The sequence below is a fragment of the Sinocyclocheilus rhinocerous genome, unplaced genomic scaffold, assembly GCF_001515625.1.
Source record: "Sinocyclocheilus rhinocerous isolate Xijiao unplaced genomic scaffold, SAMN03320098_v1.1 scaffold331, whole genome shotgun sequence".
Taxonomy (NCBI): domain Eukaryota; kingdom Metazoa; phylum Chordata; class Actinopteri; order Cypriniformes; family Cyprinidae; genus Sinocyclocheilus; species Sinocyclocheilus rhinocerous.
The window spans coordinates 43,829-54,170 of record NW_015656164.1 but is presented as its reverse complement, the minus strand read 5'-3'; the positions used below and the strand labels follow the sequence as shown (position 1 = coordinate 54,170).

General features: G+C 34.1%; 1 protein-coding gene across 1 annotated transcript in view; it reads left to right on the top strand.

Annotated features, from left to right (window-relative positions):
• LOC107719710 (E3 ubiquitin-protein ligase RNF123-like) overlaps positions 1-5,593 on the top strand; it is a 146,096-nt gene extending 140,503 nt beyond the window's left edge. The window contains exons 38-39 of the mRNA XM_016527196.1: positions 4,007-4,092; positions 5,410-5,593. Coding sequence (XP_016382682.1) covers positions 4,007-4,092; positions 5,410-5,509 — 186 coding nt within the window. The 3' untranslated portion in view covers positions 5,510-5,593. The remainder of the gene's footprint in view (positions 1-4,006; positions 4,093-5,409) is intronic.
• Positions 5,594-10,342: the final 4,749 nt, after the last annotated feature.

Here is a 10,342-nt window from a genome sequence, read left to right as displayed (position 1 = left end):
CATATTATTTTTGTTTATTTTATACATCCATTGCTTCATTCTTGATATAAAATAAATAATAAAATAAAATAAATGTCAAAATTCATGTTGTTTTTTTATTATTTAAAATATGTTTAAAAGATGTTAATAAACATTTAAAAAAATTAAGTAATAAAATCAATGCAACGCTGATCACATGTCTAAAGAAACCATTAGAAAAATAAGTTAAATGTAAATTAATAACTTATTTAACATTCTGGGAACACGTATGGAGGGCCAAATTACTCAAAATAAAATGAAAAGAAAAGAAGAGAAAAGTAAATGACATCCACGAAAGAAAGAAACGAATGGATGAATGAATGGATGCCATAGACTCGATGCTACTGAAAATCTCACACAGAATCTTCATAAGGAAGTTTGGAACATTTTAACTGTGTTTTCATAAGAAATAAACAACATATTCTAGACATTGTTATTAATTATTTTTATAGTGCCATTCAGTCCTGTAACCTGTGTTTTCACTGAAAACCATTAGATTTTCCAGCGGATCTCTACATCAGATGATATTGGCTCGTTTACATGAATGCAATGGTGTTCCCGCATGGCGACCAGCAGGCTTTGCATTTCAGGTCTTAGGGCAACATATCTAATCATACGTAGAGTGCTGAATGGTACAGTACAGCGTCTTGCCTCCTCAGCACATTGGCTCTGACTGGAGAGGGATATATGACCTGCGGCAATGAATGGATTGAGCCATCAGCTCATGTTGATCTCTGCTGGTTATAATTCCAAAATCCATTTACTGTAGCTATACAGCTTTATAGGCAGCATTCACAACAATATACATGCACAGTAATCAGTGAATATTATTCAAAAATATTTAGATCTACTTTATAGAAAATATAAAATATAAATACTGTATTTTGAAAATATCCCAAAATCACCCTGGCCCTCAAGTGATACTCAGTGTCTGTGATCCTCGTTCTGATTGGTGGATTTCACTTCAGGATTGTGGGAAGTGTAGTACTAATGTACCTAAAATTCTGCTACTGGAAATTGAAGTTTCCTTTTTGTCTGATGTCACCAAGGCTTCTTTGTCACAACTGAATCAATTCAATTCAATTTGATCAGATTCATCGCAAGTCCTTTCTCTCTCTCTCTCTCTCTCTCTCTCCGAATAACCAGTTTCACTGGCATTTGGATTACATTACAGAAGTAAATTAGGTTGTGAATTCAGTTTCTTGTAGACTTTAGCCTCACAGAAATCACTCTCAAATCAAGCAGCTTTTCGTTGGAAAACGCATCAAATTTGCATGACCAACTTGAACATGAGAAAAATCTGCATCGGGGAAATGTTTCGCCCTCAATTCAAACTCTTGGATTAGTAGTGAAAGCAAGAGTAAATGTAAATACACCAGGACTCAAAGGACTAATTCACCAAAAAAGGAAAATTTGCTGAATATTTAGTTGGAGAAATGTAGCATTACACGACTTGCTCACTAATGGATCCTCTGAAGTGAATGGGTGCCGTCAGAATGAGACTTCAAACTGGTCATTTTAGCTGGAAGCAGTGGTTTGAAGTTAAAAACAAAAAGAAACATAAAAATTTGTTTCTTACAAACATGCAGCTTTTTGCTTCACAAGACATTAACTGATGGATTGGTGTGGTGTGGATTATTGTGATGTTTTTATCAGCTGTTTGGACTCTCATTCTGATGGCACCCATTCACTGCTGAGCAAGTGATGTAATTTCTCCAAATCTGATGAAGAAATAAAGTCATCCCCATCTTGGATGGCCTGACGGTGAGTCAATTTTATTTTTGGATGAACTATTCCTTTAAGTCGCACAGTCCCAGTCTTGACGTTGATTGATTTCTCTGTTAGTTTGCACTCTCTGACTAGAGTAACCATATGAATTGAGTAAAGCACCCAGCGTTTTTATCAGGCCGCCATGAACCAGAGTGAACTGAGCCCGTCAAGGTCACTGTCTGCCCCTGCAAATTACCTTGGGATAGTGGATATCTTCCCTCATTACTCAGACACAAGATCTGAAGGTAATAGCTCAGAAGAGACGGACTTAGGAGGGAGTGAATGAGATTTTAAGGGGCTTGTATTTCCTTCATCTCAGCTTAGAGACCAAACAGAAACCCAATCATTCCCCTTGAAACAAAGTTTGACTTTGAGAATGGAAGGACATTGCGGAAGACCCGACACAAAAACAAAAGGCCCCGTTCAAGTCAAAGAACCGCATGAAAACCCGATGAAGAACCCGATAGGCTGGCTATCTGGGTAACTGAGGATATATCGATGGTTTACTCTCCAAAATTGCTTGCGTCAGTGCAATGCCTTTAAAATTAACTGAAGGGCTGCTTTTTGCCTCACATTCTGTTTTTAATCAGTGTAGATGGAGCAGTTAAAGTATTCATATTAAAAGGATCTCAATAACTTTAGCTTGTCCTCTGCACCCTTGGCTTCATTACATACAGGTCGGTCAAGGACTGTCCGTCTATAACATGCAATCATTGTAGACTTATGGAAGGAAGGTTTGAGTACTTGTATAACAAATGTATAATTTAGATTATTTAGTCGTTTGACATGTTGTTTGACATGATTAATATTATTATTATTTAAAATAGTTAAATAATGGCTTTAATAATTGATCTGGCCAGTATATCGGTCTATCACCAATTTAAAGTGAAACTGTGGAAACTGTTATTAGAATTTGGGCGAATAAGAAAAATGCATTAGCATTATATCACGTTATATATCAAAGTTATCAGTTTCACTTCATTCATTTTTTTATATCGGTGAAGCTGGTTTTTGGTGTTTTAATATGCATGTGTTAAATTAATTTTCAAAAAATTATATTTTAGGAAGAAAAAAAAGTTTGGCAGATTGTTCAAGCTACTCTTTTACATACATTTAAAGTGAATGGGGATCACTGACAAAATGACAAAAAAGCACTATTTAATCATCATTAAAGTAGCTCGTATATGTCAAATATGTCAAATATTGTGAAATGTCAAAATTTCAAAATGTTCGGAATGTCTAATTTAATTTTTTTTTTTTTTTTTAAGTACAAATAAAAAAATTTAATGTCTTTTTTTGTGGCAAAAAAAAAAAACAATCATGGGTTTTGGAAGAGGATATGACAGAATTTACATATTTGTGTGAACTATTCCTTTAACATGCAGTACTCTCTCCTGCCTTGACTGTGTAATAATAAGGTTTACATATTAATGAGATGCTTGTATACTAATGAAGCTCCATCAGCCTGTTTCAAGGGGTCAGGGGTCAAGCTTTGTTCGCTTGCTGCTAATTACAAAAATTACATGCCGTGCAGGTGAAAATCTGTTTATTTGAGTATTTATTAGGAACTAAAATGAGGTCTTCTGTAGCATAAGAAATTCTCAATGATTCCAGTGATGCATACTTCAAAAATACCATAAGTAGGCACTTTTTGACATTAGGGGGACCAGATATCCCAATAGTTCACTAAAAAGTGTTTGGCTGTTAGGCTCACTGACTTGAAATTAATTAGGATAAGAACAGTGTGCATTGTATGGCTTAGTTTGCACATAATGATAAAAATTTGTCATTTAATAAATTAATTGAAAAAGAAATTCACTAATTTAGCTGCAATAGCACAACTATGAAAAAGGGACAAAAAGTTCCACGGTGTGAACTTGTCCAAACTATCACTTAAAATTTTGCAGAATACATCAGATATTATGCACTCATTTATTAAAAAAAATTAAATAAATAAATAAATCAGGAATTCGTTGTAAAAGTATGCAATTTTATTTATGCATGCACTATGCAAATGTATTTAATGAAACAACAACAACAACAACAAAAGGTTCAAACAGTCCTTAATATCCTAAATACTGTCTCTCTAATATATAGTTGGTTTGCTGAATATGGAGAGAGGAGGAGAACAAAAAACAAGGTCTTTGACAACACTTTCTTTCTGGAACATCTTTCACACAATGTATCTGCTTATTAAATCAGTCTTTTTCTTTTACAGCCGACCAGCGAGGATGATCTCTGCCCGATCTGCTATGCACACTCCATATCAGCCATCTTCAAGCCCTGCTCCCACAAATCCTGCAAGTGAGTTGCTGCCAACATCCTATCAACAGCTCCGTTCTTCCATTCACTCCTCCATTTAAGAGATTAACACCATGCCGTTAAAGGCTTCAATGACCATTACTTATATAGAGCATAAACACTGCCTGAAATACTAAGGACATGTTTCCACTGTTGCGATACAATAATTCCACTATCAGTGCTGGGTGGATTACTTAAAAATTGCAGTCCATTACTGATTACAAATTGCATGATGGAAATTTTAGTTTGTAATGTAATCTATTAGATTACAAACGTTGAGTAATTTATTCGGACTACTTTTGGATTACTTTTAGATTACATTTGGCATAACATGTAACATTACGTTATGCCAGGGTTTCACAAATTACTAATTAATTAAAAAATTCACAAAAACTAATTCATTAAATCATAAAAAATGTCAAATTAAACTAATCAAAACTAATCAACCCACTTTAAAATACAAACAATCGAAATAATCATGAGAACAATAAAAATATAAATATTTTAATTAACAAACATCATTGAACCAAAAAGATTGTGTGGGCACTCCATTTTCTGACTGGTGTGTGCACTTTCATAAATCTGTAAGACTTTCCAAATGTAAGCAGTAGTTTTATTAAAATAAATATGAATAATTTACTGCCATTGTGTGAAGAATATGTAATCATGTAATCCATAAAAAGTGTAATCTGATTATGAGCACTTTAAAATGTAATATAATCTAACTACAAGTACTAAAGCCAGCAGGCACAGGACGTCAATATAATCTCATGTTGACATTGGACATGACATCGGACAGATATTGTATTTTGGTTGAGAATGAAAATCGGGTTGACGTCAGTATTTGACGTTAATTTAATGTTGGATTTTGGTTACACAACCAGCTGACGTCGGTATTGGACATCAAATTAACATTGACATTAGACGTTGTATTGACATTGAGTTTTGGTCACCCGACGTCGCAACTGAAATTTAACCAAATATTGAAGTTTTATGACGTTGTGTGCCTGCTGGGTAACTTTTGGAATCTAAATACGTAATGCAGATTACATGTAATCAGTTACTACCCAGTACTGTCCACTGGTAATGCTGTGGTCTCAGCACTGCATTGAAGTTGTCACAATACTATTTGTATACATCAAAACTGTGCTCTCAATAAAATCAGTTTTCTTGGCAGTTTGTTTTTGAGTCGCTTGACGTATATCGTGAAGCGCAGCACAGATAACTCACGCTTTGACGTGACTCAGCACTCTTTAAGTGATTAAATGTCACTGACGGACAGATCTCTCGCTCCCTCACTCACTTTGTCTTTTATTTCAGGGCCTGTATCAATCAGCACTTAATGAATAACAAGGACTGCTTCTTCTGCAAGGCCACTATCACTGGAGTGGATGATTACACCAAACCGGCCAGCTCTTAGTGCGCCCTTTACACACACACACACACACACACATTTTGTGTTCAAAAATCCACATTATGTACACTTTCACCAAAGACTTCACTTCAAAAACACACATGTTCAGGTTGGACTCTTTGTTTCCACTCCGTCCATGTATGGTCACCATCCCGTCACTGTTGGTTCTGCCAGCGTTGCCCATCTGCACTGGTGTATCATAACATTTTGTCCTCTGACGAATGGAACAAGGCCTTGCAAGGCAATAGCTCTTCCCAGGTGTCTTTGTGATGAATGGATGAGATCCTGTTTAGAGTCGCGTGCTCATGGTGCTTCTGAAGGAGCAGCTGAAAAGCTGAATGTGGAAGATCTGCTGATAGTGATGGAGAGTGTCTCGTCACTGTCTCAATCGCTTCACATGTTGCCCCGGCTCTTTTTGTCATCTGATTTCTGATTTCATCTCCTCTCTGCTCATTTCTATTCTATCCTTTCATCTCATCTATTTTAGTCTTCTCTTTTCTCCGTCTCATGTCTGCCTCTCTAATCTACTCTATTTTCCTGTCACCTTTTAGTCTCTGCCCATTTTGTCTCATCTCCTCGCTTTTGGGTTTGTTTTTTTCTCTCTTTTTCTCTTATTCTTCTATCACATTCTAGTCTCTCCTCATCTCTTCTTTTCTCTCATTAACATGTTTAGTGTCTGCTTTCCTTCTCATGTTTTCATCTCACCTCTTTCTTCTCTTCTTGTCTCGATCTTGTCTCTTCTCGTCTCATTCTTGTCTCTTCTTTTCTTGTCTCATTCTTGTCTCTTCTCGTCTCATTCTTGTCTCTTCTCGTCTCATACTTGTCTCTTCTATTATCTGCTCACCTAATTCTCACCTCATTCTCATCTCTTCTTCTCATTCTTGTCTCTTCTCTTTTTGTCTCATTCTCGTCTCATTCTCATCTCTTCTCATTCTTGTCTCCTTCTTTTGTCTTCTCGTCTCATTCTTGTCTCTTCTTTTCTCGTCTCATTATTGTCTCTTCTTGTCTCATACTTGTCTCTTCTATTATCTGCTCACCTAATTCTCACCTCATTCTCATCTCTTCTTCTCATTCTTGTCTCTTCTCTTTTTGTCTCATTCTCGTCTCATTCTCATCTCTTCTCATTCTTGTCTCCTTCTTTTGTCTTCTCGTCTCATTCTTGTCTCTTCTTTTCTCGTCTCATTATTGTCTCTTCTTGTCTCATACTTGTCTCTTCTATTATCTGCTCACCTAATTCTCACCTCATTCTCATCTCTTCTTCTCATTCTTGTCTCTTCTCTTTTTGTCTCATTCTTGTCTCTTCTTTTCTTGTCTCCTTTTGTCTTCTCGTCTCATTCTTGTCTCTTCTTTTCTTGTCTCATTCTTGTGTCTTCTCGTCTCATTCTTGTCTCTTCTCTTCTCATACTTGTCTCTTCTATTCTCTTCTCATCTAATTCTCACCTCATTCTAGTCTCTTCTATTCTCATTCTTGTCTCTTCTATTCTCTTCTAATCTCATTATTGTCTGTTCTCTTTTTCTCTCATTTTCGTCTCTTTCTCTTCTCTTCTCTTCTCTTCTCTTGTCTTGTCTTGTCTTGTCTTCTCTTCTCGTCTCACAAACTGGTTATATTATCATATCAGGAAGTCAGAGTTAAACTCAGTTCTAATGAACAGTTTTTCACATCACTCTCTGTATTTGCTAATGTTTTTATACTCTATAATGACAGCCATATTTGACATAGATGACAACATGTAGTGTATGTAATAAATGTCTTTTTTTAATTTATAAAGCATCATACAAGATAAAAAAGACGGTTTCGGGACATGGACAGTTTACACGGAGACGTAAATGCAATGTGAGACAGTGATAACAATTCCTGTTTGAGAGAAATCCTTTGATTTCCCACCAACACTTGTTCATTCTGCTCTCTGCTACATTTCTCCATTCGGACAGCTTTCACGTTTGATCTGTCGTTATAATGGTGTGGTGATTGTGAATGTTCTCAAACAAGCCTCAGCTTTCTTCATACCCAGATCTTTCCTTCAGTCTGTTCCATTAGGAGTGCCTAGACTGCTGTTTTTGTTACAGAACACCAACAGACATCTAGATTTAAGTGCTTTGCTGTTGTGTGCATGGGGCTATCTTTCCCAGAATCCTTTGCTAATGGATTATGTTACACTCAGGCTCTGCCTGCACTCAAAATCCATTGCCTTGCCACAGCTCCCTTAAAAGGATATTCAGCCATTGTCCACTGCGATTTTCTACACCAAATAAAAGTCTAGTGGTGCGGCCCAGTTTTAAAACCCACAAAAAATTAGATGGAGTGAGCCAAGACTGGAGGTGGACCGCAGCTTTGACTGTCACAATACAGTACGCAATTGTTAAAACAACTTGTACAGAATTCATCATACGCTTCTTACTAATGCACACAGACTGTTTATTTAACACGCAGACAATTTGCTACCACCGATAAACCACTGAACTTCCAAACACTATAAAACTGATAATAAGTATGAATTATCAAAACCAAAAGAGTATTTGGGTCACTACTTCTCTCATTTGGACTGTTAAAGCATTTCTCACAGTGTGGTGTAATGTTGTTTTTAAAAAGGGGGTGCATGATATGAATGTAGGACCCCCCTCTATAGTTTACTTAAAATGTGTGCGCGCATTTGCGGTGAGCGTGTGCAGACGACTTTAATTTAAGGGTTTCCACTCTCAGGCATCTGCTATTGTTGTCAAAGGGAATTTTAGATTAGTTAAGCAATATTTAAAGGACTGTTGATGTTTTTTTTGTGTTTTTTTTAGAACGAAAGAACATGGCAATTTTTGGTTCTTTCACTTTTGTGAGAGTGTACATGTATTGATGTATTATTAGCATTAAATTATTTATCCTAAATGCTGTCTTGTGTGCTTACTTTGTAGGCACTTTTCAATGTATATATTGGCTTACTAACGTATTTAATTATTAAGCATATATTTAAATATATCCCACATTCATTCAACCCTGTTACTGGATGATTTCCTCTCTGTTTAAAAAAAAAGGAAATTGGAGTATTTCCACATCATGGTGAAAGGTAAGTATAATATAATTTTGTTTTCTCAATTTGTACGTGTTCCAGATAAAAAGGAAAAGAAAAAAGGAGAATAAAAAATTTCACTCATAAATTGCTAGTAAGCTTTACAAACTATTACAAAGAAATGGTACATTATATTTAGTGTAAAATGTTGATGTAGAAAAAAAAACTGAAATAGTATTTCCTGGTAAAAATGTACTCCAATAACCTGTTTTATTTACAACTTTGAAAAATCATTTTTACAGTGTAGTTGACTTCATTCATTGAGCTCAACCATTCAACCCTGTTACCAATGTTATTGTAAGAAAAATGGTTAAACATAAACATTTATTTTCTTTAATTTATGGGTTTTGTTCACCTTAAATAATTAACAATTAGCAGTTTAATTAAAATCTGCAACCGTGTTTCTTACAACCCTGTTACTCATTTGGGCATATTTTTATTTAAGTGCACCATTTAACTTTGGATTTAATTAATATTTGCAATAAATATTTATATATTTTTAAGTTAATATTTTGTTAATATCAATTTTTATACTATTTAAATATGTCCAAAATATCAGCAGCAGGGTTGAAAAATTGCCAGACTTTTTATCAAATCAGTTTTATATTAAAATTTAAAAAGTGTTTTTTTGTATTTAAATGCACCATGTAACCCTGAATGTCATGTATTACAGCGGACTGCTAGAAAATAAAACCAATCTTATCAATGTTTTATACTATTCAGGTATGTCCAAAATATGGGTTGAAAAACAGGGTTTAAAAATAGCCAAACTATTATAAAATCAATGTTATGTTACGAATTTATAAAGATAGAATGAAAAAATAAACATCAATTTGGGTTCATATAATATTTTGTTTGACCTCTTGAGATTGACAAGCAACATTGTTTCATTTATACATTGTTGATAAAAGCAGAAATGTAATTTTTTAAAGAACTGTAAGGCATATTTTGTGTTTAAATGCGCCATTTAACGCTTAAACCTGAATTTCATTCATATTTAATCCAGTATTTATACGTTAAAGTTGACTACTAGAAAATAAAACCAAGCCAAGCAAGCTTACTATTCTATTACTATAAACTATAACTGGGTAACGGGGGGAAAGTTTGCAAAGTCTTATAAAATCTATTTTATATGAAACATTTACGGTATAAATATAGAATGAAAATGAAAATCACTTTGGGATATATATAATTTAATGTAATATTTTGTTTGACTTTCTAAGACTGACGATCTTACTGTAAACAATGTATAAATGAATTTTGTTAAATTTATACATTGTTTATAAAAAGCAAAAATGCACATTTTTAGTTTTAAGACATATTTTGTATTAAAATGAGCAATTTAACTCTGAATTTCATTATTATTTTATCCGATATTTATATTAATTGAAGTTGTTTGCTAGAAAATAAAACAAAGCCAATCAAGGTTTTATACTATTCAAATATGCGTCCAAAATATGGGTAACAGGGTTGACAAATTGCAAAACACTTATAAAAATCAATTTTTGTATTTAAATGCACCATTTAACCCTTAATCCAAAATTATATTATTGTATCTGATATTTATATTAATAAAGTTGATTGCTAGAAAATAAAACCAAGCCAGTCAAGGTTTTATACTATTCAAATATGTACAAAATATGGGTAACAGGGTTGCAAATTTGCAAAACACTTATAAAAATCATTTTTTTTGTATTTAAATGCACAATTTAACGCTTAATCCAAAATTATATTATTTTATCTGATATTTATATTAATAAAGTTGATTGCTAGAAAATAA